Raw genomic sequence first — 22506 nt, 5'->3', positions numbered from 1 at the left:
TTAGCGATAAAAAAAAATAAATTTCAAGAAAAACAAATATTTTGGGCTGTGATTTTGCTTCTAATCGCGTTTCGTTTATTCAACCACTTTGAATTTATAACACGAATTTAATCGTTTTTCATCCAATGGCCCTCAAAACAAAAACACCTTACCTAATAAGTTAAGGATATGAATCTAGGAGAGAATGGTGGTTGCGACCAGAACCATAAGGACAGTAGCGATGCTGAGGTTCAGGCGACCGCTGCCGCTCGCCGAGTGACCCACGGCCTTTTCTGGTTGGAAGAATAAAAATATTAGCAATTATCCATCCTGGGCGGTGGAAAGCCTTCTTTGTGTAAGAAATCGCAAAGGAAATTTCTCACAATTCAATATCATGAAGAAAAAGTCAATAATTGAAAATGGAAAAAAAAAATTGTCTTCATTAGGTCAAACAAAAAATTCTCGGCAGCTCCAGGATCGTTTCAATCACAAACTTCTTCCTGTAAGCCACCAGAATAGATTATTGTATATATAGAAAATTAACGATTAAAATCATGATGATAAAAGATACTAAGCAAAACTAAATTACAGAACTGTATTAATAACTACATAGGTAAATGGGACGTTTCAAAGGTCTTGTAAAATCACCAATGCTTTGGAATTATGGAATATCAGATATCCTTTTACATGTAGGAAACAAAATGCAAGAAATTCTTTTAAAAATATTGTTTCAGGTTTACATCAAGCTTTAAACAATATCTTCCCCCCATATTACAATATTCATCCATATGCAATTAAGTGGTTTAAATTACTTGGGTTCTGGAACTGCCTACCAAAGGACTTTGTGTTCAAAGGGGCCGCTGGTTTGACTTCCTTTTTATAAGAGGTATTCCTTAATTACTCAGGATATCGGAAATGATGGAGTCATTTTGGTTACGTGATGTTCGCGATTAACACTATACGATTCGCTTTTTTGTTAAAAAAAAATGCTGGGACATTTGGCTACACGATTCATTTAAAAAATAAACCAAACTAGAATTGTTTGATGGTTCTTTTAGTTTTAGTTAATTGCAAATTTTATTTGATGATTAAACAATTTCTTCATTTCTGATTATAAGTTTAGTTTCTAGAGCTTTTTTTCCTTCACTCTCTGGTTAAGAAAACATTTTCCCTGAAAATAATGCAAAACTTGTAAGCCGATTTTCAGTTTATACAATATATACTGTTTATGAATAATAGTAGATCCTCTCCAGTAGCGGTCTAGACCGCATCACCGAAGGCTCACTGGAAGTTATCCAGCATAATTACAGGCAATATCCTGCTGTTATTGGAGCTAAAGGTCATAGAATGTGCAGGTGTAGGCTAAGGTTATTACTCTCCAAAGCGCAATACTCGTGAAATAAAGGTACTTCTCTCGAGTTCAGTTACAGGTCCAAAAAGGTGCGTTCTGTTTTTTGGGTTTAAGAAGGTAGCTAACGATTCCTTTTAAAAATCTACGTTATTGTGAATCAAATATTGAAAATATTACATCAAAAAGTCAAATATTAAAAGGAAAAACAAAACAGATTAGATAGTTGGTTGATATTTTCTTTTTGTCTTGTATTCCATAAAAAATATTTCTCTCTCTCTCTCTCTCTCTCTCTCTCTCTCTCTCTCTCTCTCTCTCTCTCTCTCTCTCTCTCTCTCTCTCTCTCTCTCTCTCTTGCCTGTTTGCATGTCTATCCGTCTCTCGTTTCAGACCAATAATGGAATATTCAACTGCTGTAACCGGACGCTGTATTGAGAACTGTTCATTTACAATTTAATTCAGGTCTTATTGCAATGGCATTTCAGAAGCCTATTGTATTATTGGTTGATGTCGAATCCTTTCTGGTGTTGTCCTTTGCGAAGAAACCACTCTGACAGACAACAACCTCTTTTTGTTGGAGATCCGTGGAAGGGGGTCTCGATTTTGACAACACGAAAGTTTCATTCGTGTGTTTCATTGGCATTCGTTACGAATAACAGTGAAATAAATAAATCATTTAAAACATTCGTAATAACAAAGGCAGTCAAATTGGGTATCTTGAATTTGAATTACTGAAAAAGTTTTACCTGCTGCCATTGACCTTTGGGTTTTAATAACGATTTTCATAACAGACTTTTATTACATCGCGGTGGGTATGAATGTAAATGAAAATTCCTTCGTTTGACTGGTAGAATGACATACATTGTGTGTATGTATGTGTGCATATATATATATATATATATATATATATATATATATATATATATATATATATATATATATATATATAATATATATATATATATACACAGTGGACGACGGTGACCACACGCAAACTTATATATTAAATATGCTAAGTGTTTTCGCTTATGTTTTAGTGTTAAGATGTGATCATTTGTTGCTGGTTTATGGCATATGGTTGATGTTTTGGTGTTTAAGGGATTTATTTTAGTCTTTTAAGTTTTTTTTTTTTTTTTTTGTACTGTGTGATTTGTCGGTGGTGGGTTTCGTAAAGATTTTTTTTCAGATTATTGGTGAGTTCTGTGTACCCACCCACACGTTATATATATTTAGAATATTGTGGTTATTTTTGTCTGTTTTAGTGATAAGTTTGATTAGTCATAAATGTGATTTTTTTGTTCTGGTTGTTAGCTAGAAATATAGTTTTAAGGTTATGTTTTATTTTACTGCTCCCTTTGTGTAAGGGTCCAGTTGTAAGATTACGATAGTAGAAAGCTTGTTTTGAGGAGACTATTGTCATTAAGTAAGATTCAAGGGTGTGGGGCTTGCTTTGGTGTGCATCCCGCCACATTATTTTGGCGCCCGAACAGGGACTGTCGAGGTGGGATTGAAAACTGGACTGTTGGACAAGGGGCAGAATAGGTTTAGGAATTAGACGTAAGACCGATGGAAATTGAAGAACAGTTACAGGTTTTAAAGGAGGAATTGAGGTTGTATATGGTGCGAGAGGAGAGGTTGTTGTTAGGGAATGCAAGGTTGAGTTGTGAGAATAAGATGCAAAGGAAACTAAGGGAACTTCATGGAAATATAGAGAGAGTGGAAGAGGGTGTTGAGATGAGGATGCGAGAGAATGAGAAACTAATGGAAGCTATGATGGGGTAAGTAATGGGGATGATGAAAACTTTCATGGGTGAAGGTGCAGTCGAAGGAGTGGCTTCTGCTTCGGGTAATGGGTTGATAGTGGAAGAGAAGGATAGGGTAAGTGATAATAAGGTAGTGATAGTGATATTGAAGGTAAAGGGATTAGGCATAGAAAGGATGGACGGAAAGGTGATAGGAAGAATGAGAAGAAAGGTAAAAGTGATGTGAAGAAGGAAAAGAAGAAAGGTCAGGATGAGAGCGAGGATGATCATGAATGGGTGAAGGTGGTAAGATAAAGGGTAAAAAGGTAATTGTTAATGATAGGAATTTGAGTGTGAATTAGATTCATTGTACTCAAATGAGGAAGAAGGCAACAAGAAGGGAGTAGGCAGTGAAGATAGTAGTGAGAATGATGAAGTAGAGGAAGTTTGTAAGACGGTGTTTGAGAGAGGTACCTAGGTGTGAAAGGTTAAATGAACAGAGCAGTAGGGATGTATACGACTTCTTTAGGGAATATGAAAGGTTTTGTTGGGCTAAGTATGGTGATAGTAAGAGAGTTTGGGCTAGGGAGTTGGGAGAATATTTGTCAGGATATTTCTTGACGATGTATGGGGCGATAATGAGTGTACGGGATGTTGAGTATGAAAGGGTGAAAAAGAGAATGATTGAACAGGTAAAACATATGAAAGGTAGTGTTGGGTATGAGGCACGAATGAATGTGGGTGAATCGATATCGATGTATGTATGTCTGTTAGAAACTTTAGCTAGAAAGTATGGGGACAAAGGAATAAATGAAAATAAGGAAGTAATGAAGTTTTTGGGTACGGTATCAGAGAATGTGTTTTGAGTTTATTAATTTGAAACGGAAGGAGAAAATAAAGTGGACGGAGAGAGATTGACATGGGATGATATTTTAGAGATAGTTGAGGATTACGAGTAGGATAGGTGTATGAAAGTAAATCTGTGAATGTAAAGAACTGGAGTGGAGGAAAGTGTGCCAGAAACTGGTAGTTTTAGAGATGTTATTATGAGAGGGCCAATGAGGGTAGCTGATAGTGTGGTAGATAGAAGTGTTAGGGCGAGTAATGTAGGAATACTCATGTGGACAAATGAAGTGTTTAGACAGGGAAATAAGATTTGGAGAGATAGGAGTGCTAGTGCGCAGCGAGGTAGGTCAGGTAGTGGTATCCGTGAAGAGAGGAGTTATAGGTGTGGGAAGGTAGGACATTAAAAGAACGAGTGTAGATGGGCATTAGGAGCATGTTTTGGGTGTGGACAGACAGGGCATTGTATTAGTGAGTGTAAGAAAGAGAAAGTGGTTAAGTGTTATCGGTGTGGTACGATTGGGCATGTAGTAAGTGGATGTAGGAGTAATCGAACAAATGTGATTTGCAGCAATTGTGGTAAGGATGTTCATTATGCGAGGATGTGCCAAGGGCAGCGTGCTAAGTGTACTGAATGTGGGGTGGAGGGCATAATAGCAAGGGTGTGAAGGAAGAAGGGATTGTCAGCCAGGATGTTCGGGAAACTAATTAATCAGAAGGTTCAGCTGGGTGAGTCCTCGTGTGTGTAGGTAGTGATTGTGATGCATGTTCATGAGGGTTTATTGCATGAAGATGTGATGGGAGAAGGAGCACATGATTGCATATGTGAAAATTATTTTTAATGGTGTAGAGTTGTTTGGTTTGATTGCTACTGGTTGTGGTGTCAATTTAATGTTTAGGAATGTATATAAGGTAAGGGAGGTTTGTGAATTTAAGGGATGTAAGGGTGAAGTAAAAGTTATTGGTAATTTGATTATGCCTGTGCAAGGCAAGTTGCGTGAAAATGTTTTGATTGGGGGGCTGATGATGGAGGATAATGATTTTTACGTGGTCGAGGGAGCGAATGAGAAATATGACTTATTGCTTGGATATAATTTTCGAAAAAAATGTGGTATGATTGTACATCCAAGTGTGAATATGATAGAAATGAAGATTGAGGGCAACATTTGTGAAGAATTTTATTTAAAGGAAGATGGTCGAGTGAGTATGAAGGTGTGGAAGGGAGTGCCGTTGGTAGCAAGGGAAAGTGTAAAGTTATCGGGTAAGAAAGGCGAGGTTATTAGTGTAAAAGTTGCTAGGCTGAGCAGTCTGGGAATTTCCAATAGTGACAAGGATGAATATGTAGTGGAAGGTATGGAATCTGGTCATTTGGTGAAAACGAGTGCATACAGTATACATATGGTGGTGATATGAATATGCAGGAACCTCAGGTGTAAGTTGGTTGCCAAGTGTTAGGAGGAAGGAAGTACGTAATATACGGGAGGGTGATTGCATGGGATGTATGTATACATTGGTCAATGTAGAGGATGAGAGCTATGTTAAATCGAGAGAGGTAATGACATGTTAGGCAAAGAACTATGACGATTTGGATTAAGATACGTTGAAAGAAAGAATTAGGTTAGATGAGAATATAGGAGAGGTCAAAAGGGAATGATTGCCTTAGATGTTATGGGATAAGAGGAGAGTTTATTTTAGTCTCTCGGTGATGAGGATTGTGGGGGGATCAGACCTGCCCGAATTTAAAATAGTTCTGTGATGATACCCCCGTATATCAGCGTCCCTGGCATTTTTCTCCGCCTATTGCCAGGGAGATAGAGGAACAGTGTCAGGAATTAGGACATATGGGTGTAATAGAAAGGAGTGAGAGTGCCTGGAATACCCTACTGTCCCTGTACGGAAGCCATATGGGAGTCTACGTATGTGTTGATTATAGGAAGGTGAATAAGGTGACTGTTAAAGAACTTTTTCCCAAAAATGTGGTGTCTAATTGTGTTTATAAGATGCATGGAATGAAAGTTTTTGCCAAATTAGATTTAATGTGGGGCTATTATCAGATGCCTCTGGCGGAGGGGAGCAGGCCTATTACTGCATTAGCAAGTACAAATTATCATTTTCAATTTAAAGGCTGAGTTTTGGTCTTGCGAATGCACCTGCTGCCTTCCAGAGAGCGATGAATGTTGTTTTGGCTGGGTTCGATCGACAGAAGGAGACTGTTTTAATAATGATATTTTGATTGCAAGCAACATTGTTGAGGAACATATAGAGTTGCTTGAGGTAGTATTGAGAATTGAAGTTGGTGTGAAAATTAGGCTTGAGAAGTGCACATAGTTGGCCAGGGAGGTAGAATTTCAGGGGTATGTAGTGGGTGAATCGGGCTTAAGGAAGAGTGCCAAGTTTGTGAATAATATGAGAGAATTTCCATGGCCCTGGACTGTGCGTGAGTTGCGAGGTTTTCTTGGTTTGGTTGAGTTTGGTCGCGAGATTGTTCGGGTATAGGGAAGCCTTTGAACGAATGGACGGGTAAAAGGAATAGTGCGAAGTTAAAATGGGATGATCAGATGATAGAAGCGTTTAAAAGTTGAAAGAGGAGGCCGCGAAAAGTCATTTTGGTATTTCCAGACTATAGCGAGAATGTGAATATGCTAGAGTTGTATATTGATGTGAGTGGGTTAGTATGGGTGGTTGTTTGGTTCAAATGCAAAGAGTAAATGGAGAAGAGCAATTGAGAGTAATAACGTATGTAAGTAAAGCATTTAATAAAGCTGAGCGGAAGTATTTGACGATTGATAGGGAATTGGCTGCAATGCGTTTGCGTGTGAAAGCATTGAAAGTATTTGTGTATGGTGTAAATTTTGTGCGTACTGACCATCAGCCCTTGGTGTATATGATTAGGAAAGTGTGTGTGTGTGAATGAAAGTTTCTAGGACAGTAGAGGATTTGAATGAATTCGATTTTAAGTTAGAATGTGTACCTCGATTTTAAGTTAGAATGTGTACCGGGAAGTAAAAATGTGATAGCAGATGCGATGTTGAGGATGCATGGGAGGATGGAAGATAAGGAGAGTAATCAGAATTCTGAAAGGTTGCCTGAAGGTTTAGTTTTGGAGCAAAGTTTTGAAGGGGAAGATATAGTATATAAGTGTATCCTAAAGGGTTTAAGGAAGTTAATACAGGAGGGGTTAGATAGAGAAATATCGGTAGCGTTAATGAGCTTAAAAGAAGGGTGATAAATGAAGTAACGAAAGAAATGGTATATGGGGAGGGGATTGTGTACTTCAAGGGGAATTATTATCAAAGATATTAACGGTGTTAAGTATGTTGTATGGTGTAACTGTGTATATGTATTTTGGATGGAGTCGACCGATGGAATATAGGGCATATAAGGAGAAGGATAGAATACATATTGAGGATTTAATAGAATGAGGAATGTTGCAAATTGAAGGGCACTGCTCTCGGCCCCAGGTAACAGTGAATTCGAAGTTCCAACGGTCGACAAATTAAACTTCATACGAAAAACAAATAAACTTTCAACATAATTACGATTACGTGAGTTTATCTCGGCCTAATTATACAAACGGCTCTTTGGCGTTTCCTTTAGCCACACAAATTTCTGGAAAACATTAGTTCCAGAATACATTAGCTCCGGAAAACATTTCCCAACGATGTAAGGTAATCCCATATATAACTAGCATCACCGTAAAAGCGACGGAGACGAGGCTTATTTTGCTGAAATTATTTTCTGTATAAAGGCCTTCTAGTTATCAGCAATATATCTCTTCTGTGGACACTCATTTCCATATTTAGAATAAAGAAAAAATAAGAAAACTTCACATTATTCATGTGTTAATTTTTTCCCTTACAGCCTGTATAATGATGGAAATAGACGTGGTACTAATTTCCCCTTTTTTCTTTATCTGTGATACGCAACTCTTTAATTATCATTTTAATGATTTACGGATATAATCAATGGTACTGTGACTCATTTGCCGTGGAAGACAGAGTGAATTGTAGCTTACATATATACATATGCACACATACATTTATAATTTATATTTAACTAACTCTTCTTTTTTGTTTAACAAAACTTACATGGTCGAAGAACTGATCAGTATAGAGTCAACACCACAAGAGATCCACAGCTTCAAAAATAGGAAGAATATTTACTTGTTTTTGCTAAAGGAAGTCATCCGTATCCCCGGCCTTTCTCATTGTAATGGATTATAAGACCTACTTCTGCCTCGGCCATCTCCATTGTCTTCCTGCCTGGATTGATACGGTGAGTACCAAACATATAAAAGGGTAGTATGTTGAAGGTAACTGTATTCTATCCCTAAGGCCTTTGTGTTGCCTTTTTATAAATAAACCTTCCTCTCTGCCACAATTTCATAATCTAAATTAAATCTTGAGTTATAAGTGTCTGAAAGTATTTTTCTTGTCTTTATTTCAGTTATTACTGTTGCTCTTCTTGTGGTAACTTTATAATTATTTAAGTATAAGTATTGGTAAGGACTATATTTGGAAATATTTTCAGTTACTTGGTTATAAATAACAGATTTATATTTCATTATATCGCTATTTGAAGGCTAAAACACATCTTTCAGGATAAGTTTATCCAGATGGATATATGTTTACGTGGTCGGGTGGTTTTAATTTTCTTCAATTAGCCCCAGTTTACTCACAGCAGGTACTAATATTTCATAGTATTCTTAAATTGAATTCATTACATTTTATATCTTACATTGGTATATTCTGTTTAGGAATAGATTCTGTACCTGCTGTTGTAGTTTTAATTGATTATATTGTCATATTATAACCGATATTTCATATACCTATTTACATGCAGGCGAGGAAGTAAAGGTGATCCAAACCAGGAAATATCCAAAGAATCAAGATGTCATACTAACTTTACTTTAATAATTGTTGTCTAATTTATGTCAATTAATTTATAATTATTTCAAGTTTTCTGTGTAAATGAAAATTTTGTATAACATGTATAATTTATTCCTGGTAGTAAGATACGTGCTCACATATTTATTTTTCAGCTTGAGGTGCCCAACGTGTGGCACACGAAGTGAACTGCTGGCTTTGGTGCAGAGTTCCATTAGTTGGTGGAAATGACCTGGGAGGTAAGTTTTGTCTGACTACTTGAATCTTTTCAGAAGATATTTTTTAGATATTTAAATTATTTATTATCCTATTTATTTCCATATAGAAAACAATATATTTCTATATGGAAATAAATTAGAAATATATTTATTTCCATTTAGAAAATATTTCCATATAGAAATGTATTTATTTCCCTATGGAAATGTATTTATTTCCCTATGGAAATGTATTTATTTCCCTATGGAAATGTATTTATTTCCCTATGGAAATGTATTTATTTCCCTATGGAAATGTATTTATTTCCCTATGGAAATGTATTTATTTCCCTATGGAAATGTATTTATTTCCCTATGGAAATGTATTTATTTCCCTATGGAAATGTATTTATTTCCCTATGGAAATGTATTTATTTCCCTACGGAAATGTATTTACTTCCCTATGGAAATGTATTTACTTCCCTATGGAAATGTATTTACTTCCATATAGAATACATTTCCATATGGATTTCCATATGGAAATAAATACATTTCCATATGGAAATAAATACATTTCCACATGGAAATAAATACATTTCCACATGGAAATAAATACATTTCCACATGGAAATAAATACATTTCCACATGGAAATAAATACATTTCCACATGGAAATAAATACATTTCCACATGGAAATAAATACATTTCCACATGGAAATAAATACATTTCCACATGGAAATAAATACATTTCCACATGGAAATAAATACATTTCCACATGGAAATAAATACATTTCCACATGGAAATAAATACATTTCCACATGGAAATAAATACATTTCCACATGGAAATAAATACATTTCCACATGGAAATAAATACATTTCCACATGGAAATAAATACATTTCCACATGGAAATAAATACATTTCCACATGGAAATAAATACATTTCCACATGGAAATAAATACATTTCCACATGGAAATAAATACATTTCCCTCTGGAAATAAATACATTTCCCTCTGGAAATAAATACATTTCCCTCTGGAAATAAATACATTTCCCTCTGGAAATGTATTTATTTCCCTCTGGAAATGTATTTATTTCCCTCTGGAAATGTATTTATTTCCCTCTGGAAATGTATTTATTTCCCTCTGGAAATGTATTTATTTCCCTCTGGAAATGTATTTATTTCCCTCTGGAAATGTATTTATTTCCCTCTGGAAATGTATTTATTTCCCTCTGGAAATGTATTTATTTCCCTCTGGAAATGTATTTATTTCCCTCTGGAAATGTATTTATTTCCCTCTGGAAATGTATTTATTTCCCTCTGGAAATGTATTTATTTCCCTCTGGAAATGTATTTATTTCCCTCTGGAAATGTATTTATTTCCCTCTGGAAATGTATTTATTTCCCTCTGGAAATGTATTTATTTCCCTCTGGAAATGTATTTATTTCCCTCTGGAAATGTATTTATTTCCCTCTGGAAATGTATTTATTTCCCTCTGGAAATGTATTTATTTCCCTCTGGAAATGTATTTATTTCCCTCTGGAAATGTATTTATTTCCCTCTGGAAATGTATTTATTTCCCTCTGGAAATGTATTTATTTCCCTCTGGAAATGTATTTATTTCCCTCTGGAAATGTATTTATTTCCCTCTGGAAATGTATTTATTTCCCTCTGGAAATGTATTTATTTCCCTCTGGAAATGTATTTATTTCCCTCTGGAAATGTATTTATTTCCCTCTGGAAATGTATTTATTTCCCTCTGGAAATGTATTTATTTCCCTCTGGAAATGTATTTATTTCCCTCTGGAAATGTATTTATTTCCCTCTGGAAATGTATTTATTTCCCTCTGGAAATGTATTTATTTCCCTCTGGAAATGTATTTATTTCCCTCTGGAAATGTATTTATTTCCCTCTGGAAATGTATTTATTTCCCTCTGGAAATGTATTTATTTCCCTCTGGAAATGTATTTATTTCCCTCTGGAAATGTATTTATTTCCCTATGGAAATGTATTTATTTCCCTATGGAAATGTATTTATTTCCCTATGGAAATGTATTTATTTCCCTATGGAAATGTATTTATTTCCCTATGGAAATGTATTTATTTCCCTATGGAAATGTATTTATTTCCCTATGGAAATGTATTTATTTCCCTATGGAAATGTATTCTATATGGAAGTAAATATATTTTTCTAAAGAAATATTTCTCTTTATGGAAATAAATATATTTATTTCCATCGAAAAATAAATATATTTATTTCCATAGAGAAATATATTTACTTCCATAGAGAAATATATTTAATTCCATAGAGAAATATATTTATTTCCATAGAGAAATATTTATTTCCATAGAGAAATATTTATTTCCATAGAGAAATATATATTTATTTCCATAGAGAAATATATATTTATTTCCATAGAGAAATATATATTTATTTCCATAGAGAAATATATATTTATTTCCATAGAGAAATATATATTTATTTCCATAGAGAAATATATATTTATTTCCATAGAGAAATATATATTTATTTCCATAGAGAAATATATATTTATTTCCATAGAGAAATATATATTTATTTCCATAGAGAAATATATATTTATTTCCATAGAGAAATATATATTTATTTCCATAGAGAAATATATATTTATTTCCATAGAGAAATATATATTTATTTCCATAGAGAAATATATATTTATTTCCATAGAGAAATATATATTTATTTCCATAGAGAAATATATATTTATTTCCATAGAGAAATATATATTTATTTTCATAGAGAAATATATATTTATTTTCATAGAGAAATATATATTTATTTTCATAGAGAAATATATATTTATTTTCATAGAGAAATATATATTTATTCTCATAGAGAAATATATATTTATTTCCATATAAAAATATATTTATTTCCATATAAAAATATAGAAATAATTTCTCTATGGAAATAAATATATTTCTCTATGGAAATAAATATATTTCTCTATGGAAATATATTTATTTCCATATAAAAATATATTTATTTCCATATAAAAATATATTTATTTCCATATAAAAATATATTTATTTCCATATAAAAATATATTTATTTCCATATAAAAATATATTTATTTCCATATAAAAATATAGAAATATATTTCTCTATGGAAATAAATATATTTCTCTATGGAAATAAATATATTTCTCTATGGAAATAAATATATTTCTCTATGGAAATAAATATATTTCTCTATGAAAATAAATATATATTTCTCTATGAAAATAAATATATATTTCTCTATGAAAATAAATATATATTTCTCTATGGAAATAAATATATATTTCTCTATGGAAATAAATATATATTTCTCTATGGAAATAAATATATATTTCTCTATGGAAATAAATATATTTCTCTATGGAAATAAATATATTTCTCTATGGAAATAAATATATTTCTCTATGGAAATAAATATATTTCTCTATGGAAATAAATATATTTCTCTATGGAAATAAATATATTTCTCTATGGAAATAAATATATTTCTCTATGGAAATAAATATATTTCTCTATGGAAATAAATATATTTCTCTATGGAAATAAATATATTTCTCTATGGAAATAAATATATTTCTCTATGGAAATAAATATATTTCTCTATGGAAATAAATATATTTCTCTATGGAAATAAATATATTTCTCTATGGAAATAAATATATTTCTCTATGGAAATAAATATATTTCTCTATGGAAATAAATATATTTCTCTATGGAAATAAATATATTTCTCTATGGAAATAAATATATTTCTCTATGGAAATAAATATATTTCTCTATGGAAATAAATATATTTCTCTATGGAAATAAATATATTTCTCTATGGAAATAAATATATTTCTCTATGGAAATAAATATATTTCTCTATGGAAATATATTTATTTCTCTATGGAAATATATTTATTTCCATATAAAAATATATTTATTTCCATATAAAAATATATTTATTTTTATAAAAATATATTTATTTCCATATAAAAATATATTTATTTCCATATAAAAATATATTTATTTCCATATAAAAATATATTTATTTCCATATAAAAATATAGAAATATTTTCTCTATGGAAATAAATATATATTTCTCTATGGAAATAAATTATTTCTCTATGGAAATAAATTATTTCTCTATGGAATTTCTCTATGGAAATAAATATATTTCTCTATGGAAATAAATATATTTCTCTATGGAAATAAATATATTTCTCTATGGAAATAAATATATTTCTCTATGGAAATAAATATATTTCTCTATGGAAATAAATATATTTCTCTATGGAAATAAATATATTTCTCTATGGAAATAAATATATTTCTCTATGGAAATAAATATATTTCTATGGAAATAAATATATTTCTATGGAAATAAATATATTTCTATGGAAATAAATATATTTCTATGGAAATAAATATATTTCTATGGAAATAAATATATTTCTATGGAAATAAATATATTTCTATGGAAATAAATATATTTCTATGGAAATAAATATATTTCTATGGAAATAAATATATTTCTATGGAAATAAATATATTTCTATGGAAATAAATATATTTCTATGGAAATAAATATATTTCTATGGAAATAAATATATTTCTATGGAAATAAATATATTTCTATGGAAATAAATATATTTCTATGGAAATAAATATATTTCTATGGAAATAAATATATTTCTATGGAAATAAATATATTTCTATGGAAATAAATATATTTCTATGGAAATAAATTTATTTCTATGGAAATAAATTTATTTCCATAGAGAAATATATTTATTTCCATAGAGAAATATATTTATTTCCATAGAGAAATATATTTATTTCCATAGAGAAATATATTTATTTCCATAGAGAAATATATTTATTTCCATAGAGAAATATATTTATTTCCATAGAGAAATATATTTATTTCCATAGAGAAATATATTTATTTCCATAGAGAAATATATCTATTTCCATAGAGAAATATATCTATTTCCATAGAGAAATATATCTATTTCCATAGAGAAATATATCTATTTCCATAGAGAAATATATCTATTTCCATAGAGAAATATATCTATTTCCATAGAGAAATATATCTATTTCCATAGAGAAATATATCTATTTCCATAGAGAAATATATCTATTTCCATAGAGAAATATATCTATTTCCATAGAGAAATATATCTATTTCCATAGAGAAATATATCTATTTCCATAGAGAAATATATCTATTTCCATAGAGAAATATATCTATTTCCATAGAGAAATATATCTATTTCCATAGAGAAATATATCTATTTCCATAGAGAAATATATCTATTTCCATAGAGAAATATATCTATTTCCATAGAGAAATATATCTATTTCCATAGAGAAATATATCTATTTCCATAGAGAAATATATCTATTTCCATAGAGAAATATATCTATTTCCATAGAGAAATATATCTATTTCCATAGAGAAATATATCTATTTCCATAGAGAAATATATCTATTTCCATAGAGAAATATATCTATTTCCATAGAGAAATATATCTATTTCCATAGAGAAATATATCTATTTCCATAGAGAAATATATCTATTTCCATAGAGAAATATATCTATTTCCATAGAGAAATATATCTATTTCCATAGAGAAATATATCTATTTCCATAGAGAAATATATCTATTTCCATAGAGAAATATATCTATTTCCATAGAGAAATATATCTATTTCCATAGAGAAATATATCTATTTCCATAGAGAAATATATCTATTTCCATAGAGAAATATATATTTATTTCCATATATTTATTTCCATATAGAAAATATTTCTCTATGGAAATAAATATATTTCTCTATGTTAATAAATATATTTCTCTATGTTAATAAATATATTTCTCTATGGAAATAAATATATTTCTCTATGGAAATAAATATATTTCTCTATGGAAATAAATATATTTCTCTATGGAAATAAATATATTTCTCTATGGAAATAAATATATTTCTCTATGGAAATAAATATATTTCTCTATGGAAATAAATATATTTCTCTATGGAAATAAATATATTTCTCTATGGAAATAAATATATTTCTCTATGGAAATAAATATTTCTCTATGGAAATAAATATATTTCTCTATGGAAATAAATATATTTCTCTATGGAAATAAATATATTTCTCTATGGAAATAAATATATTTCTCTATGGAAATAAATAGAGAAATATATATTTATTTCCATAGAGAAATATATATTTATTTCCATAGAGAAATATATATTTATTTCCATATAGAAAATATTTCTCTATGGAAATAAATGAGAGAAATATATATTTATTTCCATAGAGAAAATATTTCTCTATGGAAATAAATATTTCCATAGAGAAATATATTTATTTACATAGAGAAATATATTTATTTACATAGAGAAATATATTTATTTACATAGAGAAATATATTTATTTATTTACATAGAGAAATATATTTATTTATTTACATAGAGAAATATATTTATTTATTTCCATAGAGAAATATATTTATTTATTTCCATAGAGAAATATATTTATTTATTTCCATAGAGAAATATATTTATTTATTTCCATAGAGAAATATATTTATTTATTTCCATAGAGAAATATATTTATTTATTTCCATAGAGAAATATATTTATTTCTTTCCATAGAGAAATATATTTATTTATTTCCATAGAGAAATATATTTATTTCCATAGAGAAATATATTTATTTCCATAGAGAAATATATTTATTTCCATAGAGAAATATATTTATTTCCATAGAGAAATATATTTATTTCCATAGAGAAATATATTTATTTCCATAGAGAAATATTTTCTATATGGAAATAAATATATGGAAATAAATATATATTTCTCTATGAAAATATATATATTTCTCTATGGAAATAGATATATTTCTCTATGGAAATAGATATATTTCTCTATGGAAATAGATATATTTCTCTATGGAAATAGATATATTTCTCTATGGAAATAGATATATTTCTCTATGGAAATAGATATATTTCTCTATGGAAATAGATATATTTCTCTATGGAAATAGATATATTTCTCTATGGAAATAGATATATTTCTCTATGGAAATAAATATATTTCTCTATGGAAATAGATATATTTCTCTATGGAAATAAATATATTTCTCTATGGAAATAAATATATTTCTCTATGGAAATAAATATATTTCTCTATGGAAATAAATATATTTCTCTATGGAAATAAATATATTTCTCTATGGAAATAAATATATTTCTCTATGGAAATAAATATATTTCTCTATGGAAATAAATATATTTCTCTATGGAAATAAATATATTTCTCTATGGAAATAAATATATTTCTCTATGGAAATAAATATATTTCTCTATGGAAATAAATATATTTCTCTATGGAAATAAATATATTTCTCTATGGAAATAAATATATTTCTCTATGGAAATAAATATATTTCTCTATGGAAATAAATAGAGAAATATATATTTATTTCCATAGAGAAATATATATTTATTTCCATATAGAAAATATTTCTCTATGGAAATAAATATATTTCTCTATGGAAATAAATATATTTTTCTCTATGGAAATAAATATATTTTTATATGGAAATAAATATATTTTTATATGGAAATAAATATATTTTTATATGGAAATAAATATATTTTTATATGGAAATAAATATATTTTTATATGGAAATAAATATATTTTTATATGGAAATAATATATTTTTATATGGAAATATATGGAAATAAATATATTTTTATATGGAAATAAATATATTTTTATATGGAAATAAATATATTTTTATATGGAAATATATTTTTATATGGAAATAAATATATTTTTATATGGAAATAAATATATTTTTATATGGAAATAAATATATTTCCATATGGAAATAAATATAGAAATATATTTATTTCCATAAAGAAATATATTTATTTCCATAAAGAAATATATTTATTTCCATAGAGAAATATATTTATTTCCATAGAGAAATATATTTATCTCCATGTAGAAATATATTTATCTCCATATAGAAATATTTTCTATATGGAAATAAATATATTTTTATATGGAAATAAATATATTTTCATAGGGAAATAAATATATTTTCATATGGAGATAAATATATTTCTCTATGGAAATAAATATATGGAGATAAATATATTTCTCTATGGAAATAAATATATGGAGATAAATATATTTCTCTATGGAAATAAATATATTTCTCTATGGAAATAAATATATGGAAATAAATATATTTTTATATGGAAATAAATATATTTTTATATGGAAATAAATTTATTTTTATATGGAAATAAATATATTTTTATATGGAAATAAATATATTTTTATATGGAAATAAATATATTTTTATATGGAAATAAATATATTTTTATATGGAAATAAATATATTTTTATATGAAAATAAATATATTTTTATATGAAAATAAATATATTTTTATATGAAAATAAATATATTTTTATATGGAAATAAATATATTTTTATATGGAAATAAATATATTTTTATATGAAAATAAATATATTTTTATATGAAAATAAATATAGAAATATATTTATTTCCATAATGAAATATATTTATTTCCATAAAGAAATATATTTATTTCCATAAAGAAATATATTTATTTCCATAAAGAAATATATTTATTTCCATAAAGAAATATATTTATTTCCATAAAGAAATATATTTATTTCCATAAAGAAATATATTTATTTCCATAAAGAAATATATTTATTTCCATAAAGAAATATATTTATTTCCATAAAGAAATATATTTATTTCCATAAAGAAATATATTTATTTCCATAAAGAAATATATTTATTTCCATAAAGAAATATATTTATTTCCATAAAGAAATATATTTATTTCCATAAAGAAATATATTTATTTCCATAAAGAAATATATTTATTTCCATAAAGAAATATATTTATTTCCATAAAGAAATATATTTATTTCCATAAAGAAATATATTTATTTCCATAAAGAAATATATTTATTTCCATAAAGAAATATATTTATTTCCATAAAGAAATATATTTATTTCCATAAAGAAATATTTTCTCTATGGAAATAAATATATTTCTCTATGGAAATAAATATATTTCTTTATGGAAATAAATATATTTCTTTATGGAAATAAATATATTTCTTTATGGAAATAAATATATTTCTTTATGGAAATAAATATATTTCCATAGAGAAATATTTATTTCCATAGAGAAATAAAATATATTTATTTCCATAGAGAAAATATATTTATTTCCATAGAGAAAATATTTCTTTATGGAAATAAATATATTTCTTTATGGAAATAAATATATTTCTTTATGGAAATAAATATATTTCTTTATGGAAATAAATATATTTCTTTATGGAAATAAATATATTTCTTTATGGAAATAAATATGGAAATAAAATATATTTCTTTATGGAAATAAATATATTTCTTTATGGAAATAAATATATTTCTTTATGGAAATAAATATATTTCTTTATGGAAATAAATATATTTCTTTATGGAAATAAATATATTTCTTTATGGAAATAAATATATTTCTTTATGGAAATAAATATATTTCTTTATGGAAATAAATATATTTCTTTATGGAAATAAATATATTTCTTTATGGAAATAAATATATTTCTTTATGGAAATAAATATATTTCTTTATGGAAATAAATATATTTCTGAATGGAAATAAATATATTTCTGAATGGAAATAAATATATTTCTTTATGGAAATAAATATATTTCTTTATGGAAATAAATATATTTCTTTATGGAAATAAATATATCTCTCTATGGAAATAAATATATTTTCTCTATGGAAATAAATATATTTTCTCTATGGAAATAAATATATTTTCTCTATGGAGAAAATATATTTTCTCTATGGAGAAAATATATTTTCTCTATGGAGAAAATATATTTTCTCTATGGAGAAAATATATTTTCTCTATGGAGAAAATATATTTTCTCTATGGAGAAAATATATTTTCTCTATGGAGAAAATATATTTTCTCTATGGAGAAAATATATTTTCTCTATGGAGAAAATATATTTTCTCTATGGAGAAAATATATTTTCTCTATGGAGAAAATATATTTTCTCTATGGAGAAAATATATTTTCTCTATGGAGAAAATATATTTTCTCTATGGAGAAAATATATTTTCTCTATGGAGAAAATATATTTTCTCTATGGAGAAAATATATTTCCATATGAAAATAAACATATTTCTATATGGAAATATATTTATTTCCATAGAAATATATTTATTTCCATAGAAATATATTTATTTCCATAGAAATATATTTATTTCCATAGAAATATATTTATTTCCATAGAGAAATATATTTATTTCCATAGAGAAATATATTTATTTCCATAGAGAAATATATTTATTTCCATAGAGAAATATATTTATTTCCATAGAGAAATATATTTATTTCCATAGAGAAATATATTTATTTCCATAGAGAAATATATTTATTTCCATAGAGAAAATATTTCTATATTTTTATATGGAAATAAATATATTTTTATATGGAAATAAATATATTTTTATATGGAAATAAATATATTTTTATATGGAAATAAATATATTTCCATAGAGAAATATATTTATTTCCATAGAGAAATATATTTATTTCCATAGAGAAATATATTTATTTCCATAGAGAAATATATTTATTTCCATAGAGAAATATATTTATTTCCATAGAGAAATATATTTATTTCCATAGAGAAATATATTTATTTCCATAGAGAAATATATTTATTTCCAGAGAAATATATTTATTTCCATAGAAATATATTTATTTCCATAGAAATATATTTATTTCCATAGAGAAATATATTTATTTCCATAGAAATATATTTATTTCCATAGAGAAATATATTTATTTCCATAGAGAAATATATTTATTTCCATAGAGAAATATATTTATTTCCATAGAGAAATATATTTATTTCCATATAGAAATATATTTATTAATATAAAATTTTGAAATATTTGTTTATAAATAGTTACTTATAAATATTTGACAAAATTTTGAATTAATATTTGAAATATTTTTGATTTATTGAAAAAATAAAAATCTATATTAAAATATTTTTAAATCAATATTAAAATAATATATTCAAAAAGATACTTATTTTTATAGTAAATATCAACAGAAGTACAGAGAGAGACTTATAGTTACAATATCGAAAGCAGTTCTCTAATATATTTTGTTAATTCCTATACAGATAGATGATAATACTCTCGACACAAAATCCACATGGCATTCAATTCAAGACTAACATAGGAATGGGAACAAAGAACCAAAACTTCCTGACGCTAAGATTAAATACATCCGATATACATGAAATGCACTGAAATTCATCTTGACAGCAGAAGGAAGGCAACAGAAGGAAGGGTTGTTTAAACCTCACACCAAAATGATAGTTACATAAGAAACAAGATGATGACCAACAGGAGCCCCATTACGGGAGGGAACAGAACCTTTACCACGAGACTGAAAACTGAAAAAAAAAAATTAAATAAATATGAACAATAGATGTTCAGGAAAAGAAAGCAATATTATATTAGTAATCTGTCTATATTTCGATCAACAGGTAACTTTTCTCTGGTTTTATATTCTTTCTATTTTAAAGACTAATTTTGTTGGTGCAGGAGATTTTTTTAAAGTAATGCTACTCAAAAAGAAAAAACCAGGTATGAAAATTTTGAATTATATCCCCCCCCTCTCTCTCTCTCTCTCTCTCTCTCTCTCTCTCTCTCTCTCTCTCTCCCTCTCTCCAAAAAAAACATCGGAAGGATAAGCAAATATGGATATCTCTAATTCTAATCATTGTGGAAATTTTAATTTATGGAAAATGACAAAGAAAATAAGATATTAAAAAATCCAGTTTGTAGTGGGCTATATGTAACAAACTAACCAGTCATCATTTATATTGAGGAAATTAATAAAAAGATTTCTCTTCAATAACGATTGGTAAAACTTCACTGATCTTACCCTAATTAATGTGCATTTAAGTTTAATCCAATAGAGTTATCTTTATAATTATTGAAAATTCAGAATGACAGGTAAATTTGCACGGAGGTTAGCCGATTTTACGCATTTATTTTACACATGAAAACATAAGCTCTCTTTGTATGAGAGAGAGAGAGAGAGAGAGAGAGAGAGAGAGAGAGAGAGAGAGAGAGAGAGAGAGAGAGAGAGAGAGTGTGTGTGTGTTACCCTATTTCCAAAACTGACTTAAATAGGTTCCTAAAAAAATAATTTCAAAAGAGACATCAGACACATAAAACAATCTTCTTTTTGGCCAAAAAGTGAATGCATCTTTTCATATAAAAAATAAATTAAAGATAAGCAACTTTGTCCCCGTTACATCAAGATGCGCATGACTTATGTAATTGGAAGACTAAAATTTTGTCTCATAAGAACAAATACACCTGAAAAAAATCTGGACGTAAGCCAAGTGAAATAAAAGTTATTCAAATGTGACTTTGTTTTCTTCGGAACCCTTCTTTAAAAGTATATTTGCCATCATGGCCTCCATATTAAAATCGAATAATTAAAAGGAATGTAAAAAATCAAATTGAATAAATCTGTAGTCTTAGGAAGTAACCAAAGACAAAGGAAACATATAAAAGTCGAGTTTTATGGCAAGGACATAAACGGATTTAGATGCAGTAAAAAAGTGTAGTCTTTTTCTTCAAAACAAACAATCATATACGGACAAAGATTAATACATCAAAAATAGTTTTGTTTTGCAATACCAAAAGCCCCAGGATAGTACGGACGGATAATAAAAATTGTTGTACACAGACATGACCGAGTGGTAAAAATAGGATGGAAAAATTCCATAACTGCAATCTACGACATGATATACCGAGATATTATGGAAGTAATCCTCACTCGGGAAGATTTTTCTTCAGAATCATGATTAAAACTCGAGGCTGAATTAAGAAAGTCAAAGTAATCCGGATTGCCAGAGGAGCTTATGGTCGTTAATTTTCTGCCTTTATTAACAGATTTTATTTCCTGCGTAATACCGCTCCCTGAAGATGTTACTCATTTGGTCTATTGTTATTATATGAAATAGACTGCATTTGTTGAATTTCACAGATGCAGCTTATAGTTATGCCGCATGTGAAGGTAAAATTTTATTTTAAAAATAATTCAAAGATTTATTTTTGTGTTACAATATTACAGTAACCAATTGAAATGGCCATTACTAATATCATCAGCGCTTGATAATACAAATAAATATAACTAGAGTGAATAGAAATATTCAATCAAACCAAACATAATACAAACTAAAGAAAAGAAAAAAAAATTTAAAACGAAAGAATACGTTTAAAACTATATAAATGCAGTAGCTCTTGTCTCCCCCCCATGCTAATACTAAAGTTACCCAT

The 22506-nt window shown here is 27.4% G+C and overlaps 1 protein-coding gene across 4 annotated transcripts in view; it reads right to left on the bottom strand.

Annotated features, from left to right (window-relative positions):
- LOC137619567 (protein amalgam-like) overlaps positions 1–22506 on the bottom strand; it is a 75286-nt gene that overhangs the window by 783 nt on the left and 51997 nt on the right. For all 4 annotated transcript variants that reach the window (XM_068349699.1, XM_068349701.1, XM_068349703.1 and 1 more), the window contains one exon: positions 153–272. In XM_068349699.1, coding sequence (XP_068205800.1) covers positions 175–272 — 98 coding nt within the window. In that variant the 3' untranslated portion in view covers positions 153–174. The remainder of the gene's footprint in view (positions 1–152; positions 273–22506) is intronic.

This window comes from Palaemon carinicauda, chromosome 26 (genome assembly GCF_036898095.1).
Source record: "Palaemon carinicauda isolate YSFRI2023 chromosome 26, ASM3689809v2, whole genome shotgun sequence".
NCBI lineage: Eukaryota > Metazoa > Arthropoda > Malacostraca > Decapoda > Palaemonidae > Palaemon > Palaemon carinicauda.
This window is presented reverse-complemented; position numbering and strand designations above follow the sequence as displayed.